We start from the raw sequence: 22905 nt of genomic DNA, 5'->3' as shown, positions 1-22905 counted from the left end.
TACAAATATTTTCTTTCACTCCACAGACTGTCTCTTAATTTTATTGGTTGTTTCTTTTGCTGTACAGAAGCTTCTTAGTTTTGCATGTCCCATTTGTTTAATTCTGCTTTTGTCATCTGTGCTTTTGGTGCCATATCCAAACCATTATCAAGGAGATTTTCTCTATGTTTTCTCTAATTGTACATTTAAATCTTTAATCTATTTCTTTTTTTAAAAAAAGATTTTATTTGATTATTCATGGGAGACATAGAGGCAGAGACACAGGCAGAGGGAGAAGCAGGCTCCTTATGTGGAACCCGATGTAGGACTCGATCCCAGGACCCTGGGATCACACCCTGAGCCGAAGGCAGACACTTAAGCACTGAGCCACCCCAGCATCCCTCTTTAATCTTTTTCAAGTTAATTTTTTTGAGTGGTTTGAGAGAGGAGTCCAGTTTTTTTTTTTCTTTTGTATGGGGATATTCAGTGTCCCAACACCATTTATTGAAAAGACTATCATTTCCTCATTGAGTGTTCTTGGATTTCTTGTCAAATATTAGTTTACCATATGTATGTGGGTATATTTCTGGTGTCTTGATTCTGTTCTATTGTACCGTGTGTCTCTTTTCATGCCAATTACTGTACTGTTTCTATTAGTATAATTTTGTAATATATCTTGAAATCAGAAATTGTGGTGTTCCCTGCTTTGTTCTTCTTTATCCAGATTTCTTGGCTACTTAGGGTCTTTTGCAATTCCATGCAGAATTTAGGATTTTTTTCTGTGAAAAATGCCATTGGGATTTTAATAGGAATTGCACTGAATCTGTTGATCACTTTGAGTAGCATGTAAAATTTCTACATTTTAAATCTTCTGATCCATGGTGTGGGATGGCTCTTCATTTATTTATGTCTTCTTTAAGTCCTTTTTTTTTTAAAGGTTTTATTTATTTATTCATGAGCCTGATGTGGACTCTGAGATCACAACCTGAGCCAAAGGCAAATGCTCAACCACTGAGCCACCCAGGCATTCCTTCTTTATGTTTTAAATGCCTTATAGTTTCAGGATACAGATCTTTCACTTCCTTGGTTAAATACATTCCTTAGTATTTTACAGTTTTTGACTATTGTATTTTTTTCTCTATCTCTTTTTCAGATAGTTTGTTGTTAGTGGTAATCATGAAACTGATATTTGTATAAAGGTTTTGTATCTTAAAAATTTAATGAATTCATCTATTCTAACAGATATATGACAGTCTTTTTTTAAAGATCCATTCATTTATTTTAGAGAGAGCAAGGGGAGTGACAAAAGAAGAGAGGGAGAGAGAATCTCAAGCAGACTCCCTACTGAGCACAGAGCCCTATGCAGGGCTCAATTTCATGACCCTGGGATCATAGCTGGAGCTAAAACCAAGAGTGGGATGCTCAACCAGCTGAGCCACCCATGCTCCCCTATGATGGAATCTTTAGTGTTATCTTTATATAAGATCATATTATATGCAAACAGAGACTATTTTACTCTCTTTTTCCTATTTAGATGTCTTTTATTTCTTTTTCCTGTCCAGTTGCTCTGGTTAGAACTTCTAGAACTATGTTGAATAGGAGAGATGAGAGTGGTTACCCTTATCTTGTCCCTGATTTTAGAGGAAAACTTCCAATGTTTTACTGTTAAGTATATTGCTATGTGTGGGTTTGTCATTTATGAGGTATGTTCCTCCTTTTTATGAATTTAAATTCAGTTAATTCACATATAGCGTATTATTAGTTTCAGAGGTAGAGTTCAGTGATTCATCAGCGCTCATTATATCCCATGCCTTCTTTAGTATACATCACCCAGTAACTCTGTCCCTCCCACCTCTCTTCCCTCCAGCAACCCTCAGTTTGTTTCCTATGATTAAGAGTCTCTTATGGTTTGTCTCATTCCCTGCTTGCTTCTTGTTTTATTTTTATCTCCCTTCTCCTATGGTCATCTGTTTTGTTTCTTAAATTCTACATATGAATGAAATCATATGATAATTGTCTTTCTATAATTAACTTATTTTACTTAGCAGAATACCCCCTAGTTCCATCCACATCATTGCAACTGGCAAGATTTCATTTTTTTTTTTTTTTGATGGCCGTATTCCATACGGAATGGAATTGTATGTATATATACACATCTTTATCCATTCATCTGGACTCTTTCCATAGTTTGTCTGTGGTGGACATTGCTGCCATAAAAATTGGGGTACAGGTGTTCCCTTTGGATCGCTACATTTGTATCTTTGGGGTAAATACCTAATAGAGTAGTGTAATTGCTGGGTTGTAATACAGCGCTATTTTCAACTTTTTGAGGAGCCTCCATACTGTTTTCCAGAATGGCTGCACCACCTTACATTCCCACCAACAGTGTAAAAGTGTTCCTTTCTCTGCACATCCTCACCAACATCTGTCGTTTACTGACTTATTAATTTTAGCTTTTCTGACTGATAAAAGGTGATATCTCATTGTGGTTTTAATTTTTATTTCCCTAATGCCAAGTGATGTTAAGCACTTTTTCATGTGTCTGTTAGTGAAATGTCTGTTCATGTCTTCTGCCCATTTCCTCATTGGATTATTTGTTCTTTGGGTGTTAATTTGGTAAGCTCCTTATAGATTTTGGATACTAGCCCTTTATCTGATAAGACATTTGCAAATGGGGTATGTTCCTTCTAAATTCATTGTGTTGAGAGCTTTTATCATGATGGGATATTAAATATTGTCAAATTTTTTTCTACATCTGCTGAGGAGCTCAAATGATTTTTATCACTCATTCTATTAACGTGTTATGTCATGTTTATTTATTGGTGTATATTGACTGATTTTTGAATCTCAGTAATAAATCACACTTGGTTATGGTTTATGATCTTAGTAATGTGTTGTTGAATTCGGATTACTAGTATTTCCTGAGAATATTTGAGTCTATAGTCATCAAGGATATTGGCCTGTAGTTTTCTTCGCTTGTAGATCCTTACGTGGCTTTGGTATTAGGGTAATGTTGGCCCTATAAAATGAAGTTAGAAGTGCTCTATCCTCTTCAGTACTTTGGAGGAGTTGAAGAAAGTTGGGCATGAGTTTAAGTACTTGGTAGAATTCATTGGTGAAACTATCTGGTCCTGACTTTCTTTTTGGGAAGTTTTTGTAAACTGCTTCAATCTCCTTAGTTATCATTGATCTGTTCATATTTTATATTTCTTCAAGATTCAGTCTTAGAGGTTGTATATTTCTAGGAATTTATCCATTTTTTTTAAGATTTTTATTTATTCATGAAACAGAGAGAGAGAGAGAGAGAGAGAGAGAGAGAGGCAGAGACACGGGCAGAGGGAGAAGCAGGCTCCATGCAGGGAGCCTGACGTGGGACTCGATCCCGAGTCTCCAGGATCGGGCCCTGGGCTGAAGGCGGTGCTAAGCTGCTGAGCCACCTGGGCTGCCCTATCCATTTCTTTTAGGTTTATTTTTCATAGTTGTTCATTGTAACATCTCATAATTCTTTGTATTTCAGTGGTGTTAGTTATAGCTCCTCCTTCATTTCTGATTTTATTTATCTGAATCCTCTCTTTTCTTGGTTGGTCCAGCCAAAGATTAGTCAATTTTGTTTGCTTTCCCAAAAACAAAAACAAAAATCCAACTCTTTGTTTCATTGATTTTTTTTTTCTGTTGTCTTTTTAGTCTCTACTTCATTTGTTTCGGCTCTAATCTCTATTATTTCCTCTCTTGTGCTGCCTTGGGACTTAGATTATTATTTTTTCCTATATTTTAAGGTGTAAAGTTAGATTACTTTTTTCAGCTCTTCTTTTTTTTTTTTTTTTTTTTCTAAATGTATGTGCTTATCATTATAAGTAATTGTGATAAATGATGGCTGGGGGAGCTTGAGTTAACTATAGGGCCCTTCAGGATCTGGCGTTGCAGATGGGATTGTCTCCTGCTGAGCCCTGGGTTAGCAGGTCTACTGTCAGACTTTGGCTTTGAGGGGGCTAGGGACAAGTATAGGATGCTTTCAGGATCTCCAGTGTCACAGGTGGGAGTATTGCCTAGCAAGTTTCTGTACTCGTAGGGCTGTTCACTGACTGGCTGAGATAGTCTGGAACTCAGCTATAGGTCCCTTTCAGAATCTGTGATCTGGCTGTATTTGGCAGCCTTACTTCTAGAGGCTCCCAGGCTGTGGCAAAGAGAGGGCCTGAAGCTGGTTCATGGACCACTTCAGCACCTATAGTTGGGACCCAGTTTTGCATGCCTATTACCCACCACACACATGTGTGGGGTAAGTCCTCCCAGGTCCCTTGGCATATAGTGCTAGTGACAGGACAAAGACAAATGGGGCTGTAGCCAAGTCCTTATGGGTATAGAACTGTTTCTGGGTATGGAGGTGGGACTTTCATTGGCATGTCAGCCACCTGGGGGCAAGCCTGCCTTCTCAAAATGTCTCTCTTCAGTCTTGAAATTCACTGAGTTTTCACAGTCTCCTACCAGGCTCCCCAAACCCCAGGAAGGCATTTGTATCTGTGGATAAATGCCACATTATTGTTGTTTACAGGGTATGAAAAAGGGGGACATCTTACTCGGCCACTTGCCTGACATCACTCTACCTTTGGTATTTTTGGGTGTGGTAAGTGAAAAGCATTCAAAATGAAATTTATTTTCCAAAGAGATATGTTATCATTTCAATACATTTATAGAAAATTACATTTGTGCATTTTCTTTTATTGGGATTGTGTGTAATGTTTAAAAACAGATGAAAAAAAGCGCTTGGAAGAAAAACAAGGTTAATGGAAATGATACGATTATCATATTTTCTTTCTGGAACACAAGTTTCCTCTATGTGTCTTTTTCTTCCTTCCTGACTCTCTCTCCCACTCTGCCTACAAAGAAGTGTTTGATAGATAAATTAGGTAACTGTTCTTTGCATGACTGAATTGTTTGTGTTGATACTCAGCAATTGCATATTTATGTCAACACTTTCCGATTATGTTCCATTTGTAAAATTTGAAATCACAAGCTCCATCCCAGCTTCAGTAGATAACAGATGAAATATGAGGCAAAGAAATGGGGAGGATGTCATGCTGATTGCTTTCTGGAAGACTCAATTTGTAAGCTAGTGAGAACCTATATCTTTCCCAGTTGACCTTTCTTGTTACACTTTTTGTACTCTTTTTCTTCTAACACAAAAATTATCATGGGGGTTTGTGGGAGGTTGTTTGATTCTTGGAACTGCATATGTTACTTTGTGTAATTTATAGCAGCCCTCTGCAAATAATTTATTAGTTCTTATTGCTAAATGCCCTGTGAAATACTTACCAGTCCATACTCTCATAAAAATATTGAGACCTTTCCTCCACATGCAGATTCTTTCTTAATTACATTTATTTCTGGTACTGGGATATTCCCAACAGTGATGTCAAAAAGAATGTTATCAGCCCTTCCCTGTGTTCTAAGGTCCTCCCAGCTCCAACAACATCTTTCTATTGTATTACCTGCTGTTCAGTGAATTATTAGCCATCTGCTACCAGCTTGGTACTGTGATTTAAGTATTGTATCAGGCGGGTACAAAGGGTAAGAAGATAGATGTAACACTCTCTTTCTCAGTAGGCCACTTAATTTGCTTGACATATTACACCTTGTAAGTTCCTATGTCTGTCAACAGACCCTCTCTACCCCCAACCTAGCCTGCAAGTCTGAGGTGTGTTGTTGATTTTAAATCTTTCCCCCTTCCATAGCTCCACAGTATCTAGGATGGGCAAAAATTTTCTAATTCACATATTGATTCAGATCCTTAGGTAATGGTAACTGACAGTGGTAGGGAGAACCTAAGACCATGCATTTGCTACTCAGAACTCATCCAACAGGGAAGATTTAATGACTGATTTGGTTTCTGTTTTTTGTTATTTTTTCCTAGTGCCATATTAAAAACATTGCTTCACATACATACATTTTCCTAATCTGTGGAATACAATCATTTAATTATAACAGATTTTGATCATATTTTTAAAATCTGCATTAAAAACAAGTTCATTAGTGGATTTATTGCATAACCATACTAGAATCTATGAGTACTCAAATTTGAATTTCTTAAATCACAGTTATATTGTACTGTAACATGTCAAGAAACAAGGGATCTCTATGAATTAATTAGACTTGTAAGCTGAGAACAGCTGTCTTGCTTGAGTTTGAACTTGAACTTGGAAGTCTTTTATTTTGCTAATAATTGAAGTTTTTCATGGAATATGTTAAGAAATCTGAAAAGTAAAAAAAAAAAAAAAAAAAAAAAAAAAAAAAAAAAAAAAAGAAATCTGAAAAGTATGGAAGAAAATTTTAAATGGGAGTAAAATAACTTTCATAATCCTATTTGACTCACTACATGATTCACATTATTCCATACATTGTTATATTTTTGTTATATATATGTTTTATAGTACAATTAAAATCATACTGAATAAGTAGTGTATAGTCTATTCATTTTACCTATCATAACATAAGAATTCTCTGATATTTGTAAACTCTTCATAACATTATTTTTTATGGATTCAGAATATTCAATTAACTGAAAGTGTTTACTTCACTGAAGCATTCCTAATACAGTACATTTTTGTTGATTTCCCATTTTTACCACAATCAACAATGAGCCAGTGAATGACATAATATATTTTAGATTCTTTTATTTTACTGCAAGTTAACGTTCAGAGCAAAGGAAAAAGTATTCTAAGATATTACTAAAAAACTTCTTTTAAAATAAACAAATGAATGTTACAAGATACATCTTGTACAGTGTAGCTTGTCAACTTTGTTATTTTCTTAAATAAACCAGTCATGTGGGTGTTGGCAACAAAGATTCCATCCTAGCAGGTGATAAATTTTTAAATGGCTTTGTGCTGACAATGATTCCAGACTTTGGATATCCCTAGTTGTAATAGGTACTATGGAGGAGATAAAAATACAGAAAAGTTTTCATTTTCGAGGACAGTAAAATGCATCAGATCTCAGACCACATGTTGCATAGTGTGCTTATTGAAGTTTTCATCTAGAAAAGATGGAACTAAAAATGTTGAAAACAATTAATTTTATTTTATATACTATAAACTTTAGGTTGTTATAGCAACTATGTATGCTTATTGGAAACCAGCAAAAAATAAATTCATCCTAGCAGCATATTTTTCTGAGTTTAAAGTTAGTGTAACACTTCACTCTGGACAACTTTCACAGCGTGTTCATAAGAAGGATCCCTTTTAGGGCAGCCTGCGTGGCTCAGCAGTTTAGCTCCTGCCTTCGGCCAAGGGCCTGATCCTGGAGTCCTGAGATCGGGTCCCACGTTGGGCTCTCTGCATGGAGCCTGCTCCTCCCTCTGCCTGTCTCTGCCACTCTCCATGTGTCTGTCATGGATAAATTAAATAAAATCTTAAAAAATAAAAAATAAAAAGAAGCGTCCTTTTTAGAATTTTTTTTAGTACATCAGTTTTCCCAAGCATTTCACCTAATCTTTTGAAATTCAAACAATTCTCTTCTGAACTATCTTTTTATGACCCTCCCACGTCAATTTCCTGATCTCTTCCTATTAAATCATCTAGCTCTGTTGGAAAGTCATTTGCCAATGGCTTTGCATGTGGTTCTTCATAATCACTTTTCTGAAATCCTGGATCATTTGCAGAAGTGAGGTTCCATAATTTGACCCAATTGTTCTTGTATTTTAAACATTTGATATATTTTTTGAATACAAAATGGGAAGAGATAATTGTCAGTGGTAAGGAGAACTGTTTGAATGGGGATTGATTTGATAAATTGTCAGTTATTTAGCAAATGTTTTAGTATTATGAGTCCTAACCAGTATCATAACTTTAGGCTTGAGACTAATGTATGTTTGAATATAAAGAGCCACATGTGGGGATCCCTGGGTGGCTCAGCGGTTTAGCGCCTGCCTTCGGCCCAGGGCATGATCCTGGAGTCTGGGGATTGAGTTCCGCATCAGGCTCCCTGCATGGAGCCTACTTCTCCCTCTGCCTGTGTCTCTGCCTTTCTCTCTCTCTCTCTCTCATGAATAAACAAATAAATATATATATATATTTTTAAAAGAGCCACATGTGTGTGATCCTAAGGCACAGTCTGTCCTTCTAACCTAGTGTCAAAGTTTACAATTCACCATCAGGAGTGGACAACTTGATGGAGATATTCTTCATACTAACCATGAGGCTTAGCTCTATTGAAAACAATATTCTCACTTAGTTCCCCTCCTTTCCCTTATGATCTCTTTCATTATTTCATATATTCCACATATGAGTGAAATCATATGATGATTGTCCTTCTCCGATTGACTTATTTTATTCAGCATAATACCCTCCAGTTCCTTCCACATCAAAGCAAATGGTGGGTATTCATCTTTTCTGATAGCTGAGTAATATTAGAGAGGGAGACAAACCATGAGAGACACCCAACTCTGGGAAACAAAAGGTTATGGAAGGGGATGTGAGTTGGGGGGGGGGTTGGGGTAACTGGGTGATGGGTACTGAGGAGGGCACTTGATAGGATGAGCACAGTACTATATGTTGGCAAATTGAATTTAAATTTTAAAAATGTAAAAAAATAAAAATAAATTTTAAAAGAAATGCACATTAAAACAATATGAATACGATACCATTTTCAACAATTAAAAATAAAATATCAACAAACAAAAAAGAAGAAAAGAAAATGATATTCTTAACCTTGACTTTACATTAGAATTGCCTGGGGAGCTTTTAAAAAATGCCAATGCTCAACCCACACTCAAATAAATTAAGTTAGAAGTTTTGAGGGTAGGAACAAGCCATTAATATTTTTTAAGCATCTTTTTAAAAGAGAAAACATGAGTATGTATTTCCTATCTTCTGACTCTTAATCCCTAAGAATTCTGATTAACCATATTTGGGGAATTTGGTACCAGAGAATTTGCACTTTTAATTGATCCCTGTGTGACTGTGATATAGATTGTCTTGGAGAATTCTTTGAAACAATACTGATCTGCACAGACAAGGAATGGTACATAAAGAGGTAGATTAATCTTATCCTATGGAATGGCAATACTCTATAATTTCAGTTTTTACTTTTATTTTCCAGTTAGTATCACCAAACATTTTTAACTCTTCATAAGACATTGGCTGCTTCTGCAGATAACAACTAAAGCTATTTAACATGCCAACTTTACCTTTTTTTTAAAGAGCTTTATTTATTTATTCATGAGAGAGGCAGAGACATAGGCAGTGAGAGAAGCAGGCCCCTGTGGGGAGCCTAATACAGGATTCGATCCCAGGACCCTGGGATTATGCCCTGAGCCTAAGGCAGACGCTCAATTCCTGAGGTACCCAGGTGTCCTGCAACTTTATGTTTTATGGCAAGCACTACTGGTTATAAAGGATTTCAGTTCAACTAGTCAAATATTGGTGTACTGTTATATGACATTTTATATATAATTATGCACATACACACCGTTATAGCCATAACTCATGAAACAATTACCATTAAAAGCATCTCTATGTCAGGCACTCTATAAGTTCATTGTGTATCCAAAGTATCTAAGAATCTTACTAAAATTCCTGTTAAATTTATAATTCATAGGATGAAATGAAGCCTAAGATTCGGCATTCCCAGCAAGCTTGCAGGTTTTGCCAATGCTGTTAAATTGGACCAAAATTTGAGTAAGGCTCCAGGCTATCTATATGTATATCTCTCTCTCATAGAACTAGATCCTCCAGGATGGATCATTCTCTTGAAATTGATCCATCAGAATCTTCCCTTTAATTAAAAAAAATTGAAAAATGTATTTCACTACTCAGGACCTTCCATGGACAGAACATTTTAAATATCAAACATTAAAGATATGACTTTGTTTATTATACCCATTTAACTGAGGCTCAGAGAGAAAAAGTACTTTCCCCAAGGCTACACAGTTTGAATTAGCGGGACCAGATTTTATACACATCTTCCCCTGGTCCCAGTCTGAAGCTTAGAGTCTTAGAGTCTGTTATCTAACTAAATAGTGTTATCTTGTTCTGAATTATCTGCCCCCTACCACCTCCTTAGCCTGACTTTTCAACTTGTATTTTTGGTAATGATCAAAGATGAGTGTTTGACTTTATCCTATGCTAAATATTGCACATTGAAGATAACTGTCTAGGCAAGATTATTTAATTATTACCATCATTCTGGAATATATAAGCAAAAAACAAAATATGGAGTTGTTATTGCACGTTTGGATAGGACTTCCCTTCTGTATTTAAGTCCTTTTATAGTTACTGGATTTGAACTTCTTGTAGAGAAAATGACAATTAAGGTCTGTCTTTATTTTTGGATGAATAAGGTCAAGGAAATAAATGACCAATTATTTGAGGGTTGAAATGGATCTTATAGTGTATTTTCTAATGGGAAAAAAAAACTAACATTTATTGATCTCCTATTCTGCACTGAGTATTATGCTGGTGACCACATGTGTAGATTATGCCAATGAATCATCACAAACCACTAAGATAGTGTCTGCATTGTACAGATGAAGAAACTGAAAATCAAGGGTTAAAAACCTGCCTGCAGTTAAGAGCTGCTAAATGATGATGTCGATGTTTGTCTCCTTAGTGAATCAATACAGTTAAAGGAGTATAGTGTTTGTTTCTATATAAACTGCAGATAACAGTCTGGAATACATTAGATGATTTGTAATATATTGTGCTAAAATAGATCTGTTTTCATTTCGGAGCAAATGAAAGCATGTTTAATCTGATGATCACTGCAATAACTCCAGCCTGATTGAGATTCATGAGAGTGGTTATTTACGTGAGGAAGATAAAGTAACATCTTGCAAAAGGCACACCCAACCACCAATATTTTTACATGTGATTTATAAAGTGAAAGCTTCCTAAAATAAAAGATACGGAGTGTTTCACTTCTTGTATTTTAGCATTTGTAATAAACTTTACCATGATAAATGAATCACATTATATTGAGTAGGTTTTTGTTGTAGTCAGTTATCATTTTACTTTCTAAGCCCTTATGCTTTAGAGTGAGAATTAAACAAATGGGCTAATTACAATGATAGGGAATACTTTTTCACTTCCAACTAGGAGCTATGAAGATTTAAAAAAAAATAGACATTGTTTTCACACTAACCCTTTATTACGATAGGACTTACTTGTACAGCTATGGGAAAAGTTTGGAACTATACTATCCCTGGATTCCCCTACTTCACCGCCTAAAGATGTGGTGGTTAACCGACGTCTGGACGTGTGCTGCAGAATGGTTCCTTCTCCTCATTTCTCTTCCCCCCTGCTTTTATTTCATTTCTGCTCGTGGATTGTGATTATTATTTACAGAAGTTCTCTACTATATAAGCCCTGTGGGCAGCATCTTTTTTTTTTTTAATATTTGAAACTTCAGGCATCACACAATGATGCACACTAATATGCTCAGTAAATATTGGTGGAATTAATAACTACTAAATACCCATGCATAAAATCGATTAAACATTACTAGCAAACTTTCTATAATTTGGACTAGACAGTGGTAACATGGTAATTCCCTTTTCTCATCCACTTTTGCTCTCAAATTTATCATCATGATGATATGATTCCTGAGGGAATTAACTCTGCAGGATAAAAGTAGTCACTTAGGCAGTTCCTTACATTTTAATTTGGATTAGGCACGTAGATGCATCTCTTTAAAAGAAGTCTTTTCGCAGCAGGTTGTTTCTGACTAGAAACTCATTTGTGTCCTCAAACAATTTGAGACCTTCATTTCACTTTAGAGCACAGATTTTCTGAGTAGCAGTGGTCATAGTAATATTGTACACAGGGCTGGAATGTGGTTTCCAACAAGATCTGATTACACCCCAATGGTTCATGAAACTCTAATGAAGGGCAGTTGTTTCAAAGCATTTTATTTGTGAACGCCTCAAATGAGAATTGTAAATTTTATTTGTTTGGAGCAGAGAATGAAATACAGAGAGGCGGAGCTGAGATCTGTTGTCGCAATGTGAAAAAAACATCTTGGCTGTCAGTGCAGAGAACACTTCCAGAGAGAACCATAAATGGTCTGTGGAATTACTCCTTTTCTACCTGGTATGATAGAGTAATTGTTCTCTAAAAAGCCCTGTTGTTGTTGTAATGGCACTAGGTGCTCTTCTTTAGACTTTTCTTGTTTATATTATAGTATTTATTTAGAACTAAATATTAGAGAACTCATGGGCAATGAGGCAATCCAGGATGTGAGTTGCCTATGCATTTTGCCCAATTAATTCCCTAGAAAGCTGAAAAAAATTAAAATTAAAAAACAAAAAAGTTCTGTTATGTACTGGGAAGAACTTGGATTTTGAAGCTAGAGATCTGTAATCAAATCATAGCTTACCAAAATTCTAGTTGTATGTCAGTTGCTAATTTTTATAAACCATATGAACCTCTTTTTGCTTATCTGTAAATTGGAAATAATAGTTCACTAAGTGGTTGTGACTATATACATACATATACATACGCACTCCAAAAGGAACCTACCCACACCTGACACATTGAAATATTAGTAAATATGACTTACTCTTCTATGGCAAAGCACTGTACGTCATTGGTGGTAATAGTATTAAGGGGTATTTATAGCAACTCTGTTAAAATTAGATTGGAAATAAAACTCTAGGTGTTCCTACTTAGGAAATCATTTTACATTGTTTTAAAGAAGATACACTCAATTTTGACAGCTGTAAGTGATTGGGAATTCCTGATGCATTATGGCACTTAGACTATAGGTTAGGGTCAACAAACTATAAAGGACACGATAATAAGTATTTTAGACTTTGTGAATCATATGTTCTTGTTTGCAACTGCTCAATTCTGCTGTTACACTAGCATGAAAGTAACCACAGACAATATATAAACAAATGAGCATAGCTTTATTCCAATAGCCGTTTATTTACAAAAGACAGGTGGTTGACCTTATTTGGCACATGACCCCTGCAATATATCATAGGTGGTATAATTTGTGACTGTAGATTATGAGGTAGTATTGCAGACATGAAAACACTACTTAATACTGGATTGATGAAGGGGTGTGTCTGCAAGTATATGTATGTATATGTATATTTTATTTCTAAGTTTTTGGGAGTCTTACTTCCAATGATTAGGACAACAGGAGGAATTTAGATAATGCATCATAAATTACTTCTTGGAGATGCATCTGCAAGAATACATTTTTAAAAAGGATTATGAAATCTTACCTTAGTATTCTCCAGCTGATAGTAAGAATGCTTCACACTCTAATATTGTGCAATCCAAATTTTTTTTTTAAGAACTAAGAAGGTACATCTCTTTCTGTTATCATGTTTGTCATGGAGCAAGAGATGGAGTCTCCGTGTAGATAACCCCTAACCAAGTAAGCTCAACATACTGAAATATGCTGACAAAGTGTAGGATATAGGAAATGATTCTGCAGGTCATGGCAGGATTTTCCACAGGTATTTTTGAAAAATAAACACCTGTCCTATTTAAAATAAAATGCAGTTGATAGAAATCAATTTGCCCACTCAGCTAGGACACATCTCTCGGTACATCTGTACTTTATATTTTCACGGAACTATCTCCTGGGGTTTATATCTTCTAGGACATCTTCTAAATACTGTAACATCAGGGTCCAGGCAGTAATAGCATCTACATATAAAATAGAGGATATATACATTTGTATATTTATATATATATACATATATATATACACACACATACATAAAACATGCACGTTTTAATAAGAACTTTCAATATTTCTGCCATTGATGTCTCTTCTGGGAAATTCATGCAACATTTTTTCATAGTTTTCATAATTTCATGATCACTCCAGCCCATGGTTACTTTTCTGACCTTTTTGATCTCCTGTGTGTTAACCATCAAAACCATCTCATCCAGTTTTATACACCTGGGTCCTGTGTTATAAAAACTTTGTGAGAAGATTGCAATAATGGGTTCTCTCACCACTCTGGTTCCACATTATCCACTCTGTCTTAGAAATATAATTTTATTCTTTAAATCCTTACTTTTTAAGAACTCAGTATTTTGCCTTTCTTTCTAAAAAGCTAATTATGTATTTCTTCAGTCCTTACAATAAGTGGTCAATTGAATAAAAATGTGTGTCCAAACATTAGTGCAAACCTGTAGTTTACGGGTCATATAAATACAGTGAAACAATTCTTCTTAAGCATAGAGTACAGAATTATGAAGTACCAATAAATATTGTCCTAAAAATTAAGCATATTGATTTTTTAAAGATTTTATTTATTTATTTGAGAGAACATAAGCATGGGGGAGAGGGAAAAGCAGACTGCCACTGAGCAGGGAGCCCAACCTGGAATTCGATCCCGAGTCTATGACTTAAACCAAAGATAGACACTCAACCGACTGAGCTGCTCAGCTACCCACAAATTGATTTTTTTTTAATCTGTTAAATCCATTCTTTTAAAGGCTGTTTATATAGGCAATTCAAACTTACATTTGGAAGCCATTTGGTGTACAACATTTTCATTAAACTAAATTATAGAGTAGACACTGTACTGGATTCCAGAGAAGCAGATATGACTACAACAGGGCCCAGCATGAGAGGAACTTTCTTGGAGAGCAGATGAATTTGACTGCTACGTGGTAGAGTCTCCTCATATAAGAAGCCATTCCATGGTTTCCAAATCTAAGACTCCATCTCTTTCTATATTATTCTGTGCTTAGATCATAATATTTGTCTTGAATTTAAGCTGTTTTTCTCCCCAATGCCCATCCATATTGTGCCCCAATTATTCTAATCTTACCCATTTTGTTAGCCCTAGCTTAAATCTTACTTTTTCTCAGGAGTCTTTTTCTACTGTTCAGTCATATCAGCCAACCACATTGAATTCTTTGAATTGGCCTAATGCAGCTTTGTAGAGAACATGATCCGACTGCCTAGTGCATAGTCCATTACAGTTCAATGTATGGATCAGTCCCTGTTCCCAATGGTTCTCTTGATTCATTTTGATTCCTATACACCAAAAGTCTGGCATGTAGTAAGAACTCTTTCATTCTATAATCACTTTCAGATTTCATTTGCTTTCTTTTTTTTGAACATGATAAAGTCTTCTCCTCTGGATCTTGATATTTTCTGCTCTTAAAGCAGTACTTATGTATTTCATGGGGACCAGATAGACTCATCAGGTGATATACAAGGAACAGAAGAACAATTGTTTTTCATTAGTTCCCCCAGTAAGATATAGTTCAGAGATGCTTATTGCTTTAACTACATTCCTGATTTCTGAAAGGCCCTTTAAAAGAATCACCTCCAGTGGCAAAATGGAGGCTCTGTGTGGGCCTCTCTCTTCTGCAACAGCAGGGAATATGTGTGCATTAACAACAACAACAAATACTCTGAAAGAATATATTTTATGAAGCCTGTGCTAGATCAGAGTAGACTGAGCATGGCTCAGTGTTAGGGTTTTAAAATTGCTTTGGAAAGAAGATAGCCTGTTTTTATTTCTTTGTCATCTAACATTGTTATCATGAGAAACAATTAATTTGCTTTATTTTATGTTCCTGTTATAATCTCTGTTGTGAAACAGAGCTGTGGCATTTTGCCGTAATCATAAGAACAGATAAACAGCACTACAGTGCCTAGGGAAGATTACATTATTTCCAACTATAGGCAGCCTGAGAAATGTAGCAATGAGTTGACCCGGTTTTTGGCCAGTGACAGAGCTTGGGAGAGATGATTTAAAACATTTATCCATCACCCAGTCCAATTTCTTCAGTGGAAGTGCTGAAAACTAAGGCGCAAGTCCTAGGCCCTGTCGTACTCATTTCCAGGATGGCATAATTGACATTTCCTAGAACAGTCAGCAGGACACTTAGGTTATTAGTTCCCTCTCCCTTTGTCTTTCTCTCTCTTGCTCTCTCCCCTTTTCTTTCTCTAAAGAGTGAGACACCTTTAGACCTATTCTCCATCTAGCCAAATCTAAATCATCCAGCAAGACTTCAGATTGGCATTCATCTCCCCAGGATTCAGTGCCAGTGGGAGTTTGGAAACATGGTTTTAGAGACTCATTCAACCCTGAGATTCTGTGGTTCATGTTATTTTGGATCTCTCCAATTTTTTCTTTTAAAATTTCGTAAAACTTCCAGGATGCAGTAGCCTCTCTCAACTATTTTGCTGTAAAATACTGTTTTCTTGTACTTTGGATAAGCCCATAGTTCCAGGTGCTTATCTAGCAGTCAATTCTAAATTACAATGGTCAGTTTGTTGTTGTTGTTATTTATTGTTATTATTATCATTCTGCTTTTGAAAGAATTGGATATGCCCTTAAAATTAGGAATACTACCCCCCCCCGACACACACACTTTAAAGTAAAAGTCTATATAAAATTTAAGTTGCAAAATTTTAGCTTTCCTTATAATACCATGTTCCCAGGGAGTATTTGTACTACTTGTGGATCCTCGTGAAGTATGAAGAATATGCACACATCATGCCCTACCCCTGTTTAACCTGTGTCAAAACCACCTTTGGATTACATACACCTAATATTCTGGTTCTTTAACTGGGGTTTCCTTTAGGACCTACAGGGTCCTGTATGTCTAAAGATTTGTTTATCAGTATAATAGCTAGCATTTACCAAATATGTTTAAGGACTAAACATGTTGATAAGCACACATATATATTCTTTCTCCTTGAACCCTTTAGACACTCCTTACTGAGGTACAGTAGTTTTTTTTTCCATTTGGCAGAAGAAGAAACTGAGATTAGGAGCTGTGAAGCAACTTCCTCAGTGTACGATAAATTCTTCCTGCTTTATGTTCTTTTTATTTATTTTCTTGAGTTTATTTGACAAATATTTATTTAGCACCTATTTTGTAGCGGGTACTGTGCTTAACTCTAGGCATATAGGGGTAGGCAAGAACAGAAGTGATCTATGTTGTTGTGGAGCTATTTCATAAGTAGGTGATGGAAATAGAATCCTTATCCAGGTCCATCCTACTCTAAGGATGAGCTCTTCAACATTCAGTGTGTCTTTTAAAAAACATTTTTGTTTCTTCCCGCATCACAATTAAGAATGTAATAGGGACAGTGAGTATGAGTGAAGTTCTAACGTGATCTCTGCTTGATGGACTCCTTCCTATTCTTTGATGAGAATGAAGCTCTTCTATCTTAGGCTCGCTGCCTCTGCTACCTTGGCCTGCAGAAAGGCCCGAATACTGGCCCATTGGAGTGGTAACATCCTGCCTTTGAATATTTATGCTCCTGGACCTCACAGATTTTTTCACTTCCTTGAAGTCCTCTCTTAATATGTTCAAACCTGCTGCCTAGGTAAGAGCTGACCAGTGTGACTATTTCTACACCACACCCCAGACCTTCTCTGGGGAAGGAGAATCCTTATCTCAGCACCCTGGAAACTATTAAGAACATTTGAAGTAGGGAAAATTTTTCTTAGACTATTTCTAGTTTGTGTTGGCTTTAATGCATTTTATTTTTCAGGTGACCCTAAGCTGGGTCCTGCAGGAGTTAAAAGTCAAGTGGGCCTTCCTGACAGTTACAGAGAGAGAGAGAGAGAGAGAGAGAGAGAGATCTGTGAGGAGCTTTCTCTTTCACCCTCTGACCATTTTATGAGAAATGGAGGTTCAAGGAATTGATTTTACTCTACCACTACTTCACTGTGGCTTTCAATGTGACATATTCATATGGTGTTCAAAGGTTGGAAAGAAGTGGATCCTGGAGTACAGAGAGAAATATAAAAGACAGAGGCAAAAGCAAAGACAAAAGGGGAAAAACAGGATGAGGTCAGCACATGAAAGTGTTTTCTTTCTCCCCTCCTGGGCTGCTTTCACAATGCTGCCACACCAGGGTGGCTGTCTTCCTCAGTACTTTGCTAAAGGGCTCTGATTGGGTAGGAAACTTGACTGCACTAGAGGACATCAAACATCCAGGAATCCTTTGGTCTTACCCAGGTGCCAGCAGCTGGTTCTTGTGCTTCTGTTCTCCTGTTCGCCACATTTTGCTGGTGGAGTCCAGTTTGCTTTAGATACTCAGTTACCTCTTTCACAAAGGAAAGAGGGTGTTGGATAGAAAATGACCATCCTTTTCAGTACGTGAAACAAAGAGGAACTGCCCTGTCTTCCGTCATGAGAAACTTGTGCTGGCATATTGGATTCATGTGCATAAGTCTAGTTTTTTATTAATTTCTGTTATGTTTTTAGCATACTTGATGTGCTTGTAAAATTGAGCAGGCTCAGGAAGCCATAGAGTCCCATTAAGTGATTATGGCTGATTGTGTTTGAATTCTAAACTGGTGAACATCTCCTAACAAAGTAGTGTACCTATCAAGGTGAGCAAGAGTTTCCCACTGACTGAATCAAATGGACATACTTTGTTTCTGTTTTTACATGAATTCTCTGCATTGTCTGACTCAGGTCATTAATTTCTCTTCTCAGATATCCTATTTTCCTTCTTCTGAATCTCTGGTTATACTTTCTCTGACTCTTGGATTCCTCATCCTCTGTTTACTTTTGAAATATTATTATTTATCAGATTCCTTCTTCACTTCACCTGGCTGATCTCCTCACTCTGCCTACTTGCCTGTTGATTTCCCTACTCCCATAATTCATATGATAATAGCAAGATTTGCATGTTAAGTCATTCACCATGCTGCAGTAGCTTTACTTATTTGGCTCCTGACTTGAGAATCACCACCTGGTCTCTGCTCCTCTTTTGTCTCAGTTTGGACAACAATTAAATAATTAACTTTTGGCTATAGGAAAACATAGACCTAAGACCTGCTTTTACCAGAAAGGAGACTTCTCTTTTTTGACTGTAACTAATGGCCTTCATTTCTCTGGCTGGACCATGAACCAACTCCCCTGAACTCCAGAACTTACTACCAGCTTGTTAGGATTTCCCATTTGGTATTCTATTGTCAAAGACACAAAACTGAACTTGCCTTTTCTTTACCCAATGCCAGCCATCATTCCTAGATTCCTGTGTTCAGTGAATATTACCATTATCTACATGGCAAAAGAAATGTATTGAAATCTTTTCTGACTTGTTTCTTCTTCTTAGACTTCTTACATCCAATTATTCTGTCTAATTGATTTACTGACTATGGCTCTGTCCTCTCCATCAATCACTTAAGTTTAGACTCCACCATTGTTTGTCTATATAACCATAGAAGTCAAATATATATCTGGTCTTCTTGTTTATACTGTTGCCTTCTTCCAGTGCATTATTCCCACTGCTGCCAAATTTGTTTTTCTAAAGTGTAAATGTAGCTTGGTTCTCCCTTACTTATGTTCTCTCCTATTGTACCCCTTCTTGACTCTTGTTGCCACCCAGTTCACTCCATCTTCTTCCTTAGTGCTATTTGCAGTTTCCAGGAAAGGACATGGACATATGTCTCTCCCACTTAGAATAAATATACCCTGCTCTTCTTTATTTCAACATCCCCTTCTCATCTTCAGAAGACATGATGTGCAGGGAAAAGACATGCCCTCTAAGCATAGTCTCAGACCTTACTTCTCGAAGAAGAAATAATTTAGAAAGTACATGAAAACAAAAGAAAATGAGAACACAACAAACGGTCCAAAATCTGTGAGACACAGTGAAAGCCATTCTAAGAGGGAAATATACAGTGATACAGGTCTACCTCAAGAAACAAGAGAAAACTCAAATTACAATCTAACTTTACACCTAAAGGAATTAGAAAAGAATAAAACAAAGCCTAAGGTGAGTAGAAGGAAAGAGAAGTGCAGAGCAGAAATAAATGACATAGGGACTTAAAAAAATCAGATACCAAGAGCTCCTTCTTTGAAAAGATCAACAAAATTGGTTAAGCCCTTAGCCAGACTCATCAAGAAAAAAAAAAAAAGAACCTAAATAAATAAAATCAGAAATGAGAGAGAAGTAATAGCTGATACCACAGAAATACAAAGGATTTTAAAAGTTACTTATCAGTTCTAAAACTGCTGAGCCAAGTGACTTTGGAAAATAACCTAGTTTTCCTGAGTATCAATGTCCTTATCTGTTTTGCAAACAAAAATAGTAAAAGTTACTTTAAAAGGTCATAAGGATTGAGATACACATGTAATATACTTTATTGCTTAGACTTCTTTAAGCCTCAACAACTAGCAGACCAAAACAAGAAATGGTAATTTATTAGTCACACTCAATGGTACCTCACAAAATCAAAGAAAAGAATGCCAACAGGAGGATAGACCTATAGATTTAAAGAGCTAAAAATTAGAGCATCATAACCCCAGGATTTACTTGGGTAAATCCTTCCATGTTTATCTCTGTTTCTAAGTTGCTTTTAAGGCTGAATTTAATTCACTCTCTTATTCATATCAGGAATCATTTATTGTATAAATATTATTGACCTATTACTATGATGGGGTGTTGTGATAGAAATATTAAAAACACAATACTCAGACTCAAGGTGCTTATAATTTAGTGGGTGGGACAGAGTGAAATGAACAAATGGAGTAAACAGATAATGTATAGTGATGGCTGTACACACAGGCACTAGTAGAGTCCTGAGAAATCTATGTCGCCAAGCAAAAGGAGATCTTAGAAGTCTTCATGTTAGAGGTTATAATTGATCCATAATGTGAAAATCTAGTAGGAATTAGTCAAGTGGATAAGAAGGTGGATACAGCACAGGAAAAGTCACAGAGTCATAATACATTAAAAGACCTACATGTGATTCTACAGAATCAGAGCAATGATTCTTTAATTTTACTACCCAGATGCACCTAAGGATTAGAACATATTCCTTTTTTGCTGTCCTGTGCAATGACTCAGACAGTGACGATGCATCCAAAGAGGTGTAGGCCATACCCTCTTGCAGGGAATATGACAAAAACATCAAGCCTGTGCTTGGTTGGAAAAATCTTCTGGAAGATTCTTTGTGCTAAGAAATAGTTTTTTCCAAAAAAAAAAAAAAAAAGAGTTTTTTCCCCTTCTGCTTGAGAATCACTAGGCTAAATGGTTGGATTAGTGTAGAAATCTGGTAGAAAAGGGAGACTATGATGAGCTTCTCTTGTATTCTAGACATACAGGGGTAAACAAGCTCTAGTCTGTGTGGAATCCACAATCCAGGTGAACTGGTAGCACATATTAGAATATATGATTCATGACCGAGAAGGGCACAGGGTTCTGTGGGTCAGAAAGAAAGAATTAGGTAGACTTCATAAGAGAAATAATGTCTGAGCTTTTTAATAAAGGATGCTATATTAATAGTTACCATTATCAGTAAAAGTAAATAAATAGAATTATAGGGGTACATATATTTGTATGTATTCTTAGCTACCTCAGAAACCTGGATGGCAGTACTGGTTCACCAAGGACATATTTCGTGGGGTGCCTGCATGGCTCAGTGGTTAAGCATCTGCCTTTAGCTCTGGTCATGATCCTGGGGGCCCTGGATGGAGTCCCACATCAAGCTTCCCTCAGGGAGCCTGCTTCTCCCTCTGCCTGTGTCTCTGACTCTCTCTCTCTCTGTGTCTCTCAGGAATAAGCAAATAAAATCTTTTTTAAAAAGAACATATTTTGGTAAATTAAACCCAGAGTATCTTTGCTGAAAAAACTGTAGGCATCTACTCAGCTGTTGTCTTATACAGGTTGGTTTGCTAAAATATGTAGGTATAAGAGATTCAGGTTTGAAAAAATTCTGGGGAGGATAAGAAAGTTATTTAGGAGTCTGATGAGAAAGAAAAGGGAAAAGGGGGTTCTACTAGGAATAAAGGGCCAAGTCTAGGATTTTTGGAAGTTTCTAAGATGAAATTTGTTTTCCTTATAACTTTGACTTGGGACAACTTTATCCTTGGCTAAAAATGAAAGCAGTGACTGAAAGGAAATTTTATTGAAATATCATCAGCTCAGAGTGTCTATGTTTGAGTTAGATCATCTAATTATCTCTAGTAGTGAGCAGCTGTGAGAGATTCTGAATAAATCAATTATATGATGGCGATGGGGTAGAAAGCAAGCTTGGGATGGGAGGAGGAACAAGGAAGTCCTGGTTGGCTACATATAGCACAGTAACATCAAATATCTGGGGACCTTGATAAAGACAAATGATTTGGACAAAATTTACCTTCATCTGTAGTTTTCCAGAGAATTGACACTAAGACATGGATATCAGTAACTGGATGTGGAAAATGTGTGCATGTGTGTGCATGTGCATATATAGCTATGTGTATGTATGTTTATAGAGAAATGGGGAACAGTGAGCAATCAGAAAGGACAAAAATGTTTCAGGTATCCATTTTTTTCTAATGCTGGAGGTCATGGGTCACATTGGAAACCCTTAATAACAAGCAAGAAGAGTTAAATTAGATTCATAATCCATGATATTGATTTTAACACCTTATGGGTTCAATTATCCTGCAGGCATGGTGAAATTTAGAATTTTATTTTGTTTTTTTGTTTTGCATTATTTACACCTCAGTATTTGGGTAGACTTATTTGCGGGGGGGAGATAGACTTATTTTCTATTGTCATCTTAAAATGTAAAATATTCCTATAACATTTTTGTAATACGATGACATTTGTGTGGAGGCATCTGCTCTTAAGTGTGGGATGTCATTAACGGTCCAGGGAACTACTCATTCCTGGGCTCAACACGTTGTTTGTTTGTTTGGTTGGTTGGTTGGTTTTGTCTTTTAAATTCCTGAGTTGTGGGCAGCCCCACGTGGCTCAGTGGTTTAGCGCTGCCTTTGGCCCAGGGCATGATCCTGGAGACCAGGGATCCAGTCCCACGTTGGGCTCCCTGCATGGAGCCTGCTTCTCCCTCTGCCTGTGTCTCTGTCTCTCTCTCTCTCTCTCTCTCTGTCTCTCATGAATAAAAATAAATAAAAATAAAATAAAATAAATTCCTGAGTTGTCTATTTTTTTCAGAATGCATATTATAATTTACATGAAAAACTGATTTTA

General features: G+C 36.4%; 2 protein-coding genes across 17 annotated transcripts in view; one reads left to right on the top strand and one right to left on the bottom strand.

Moving 5' to 3' along the window:
- The window catches only part of DPP10 (dipeptidyl peptidase like 10), a 1281550-nt gene that overhangs the window by 238608 nt on the left and 1020037 nt on the right, over nt 1-22905 (top strand). The gene's annotated exons all lie outside the window — the stretch shown is intronic.
- The window catches only part of LOC144291725 (uncharacterized), a 96632-nt gene continuing 80349 nt past the window's right edge, over nt 6623-22905 (bottom strand). For 6 of the 15 annotated variants that reach the window (XR_013359153.1, XR_013359161.1, XR_013359179.1 and 3 more), the window contains one exon: nt 6623-7358. Coding sequence is in view for 2 of the 15 variants with exons in the window: in XM_077861435.1 (XP_077717561.1) it covers nt 20885-21129 (245 nt within the window). In the remaining 13 variants the exon portion in view is untranslated. Of the gene's footprint in view, nt 7359-13201; nt 13632-13703; nt 13898-20007; nt 21130-22905 lie in introns of those variants that run through there. The other 9 variants (XM_077861443.1, XM_077861438.1, XM_077861450.1 and 6 more) reach the window with 7 other exon arrangements.

This window comes from Canis aureus, chromosome 20 (assembly GCF_053574225.1).
Source record: "Canis aureus isolate CA01 chromosome 20, VMU_Caureus_v.1.0, whole genome shotgun sequence".
Lineage (NCBI taxonomy): Eukaryota > Metazoa > Chordata > Mammalia > Carnivora > Canidae > Canis > Canis aureus.
The sequence above is the reverse complement of the archived record's forward strand: the minus strand, read 5'-3'. Positions and strand labels throughout refer to the sequence as shown.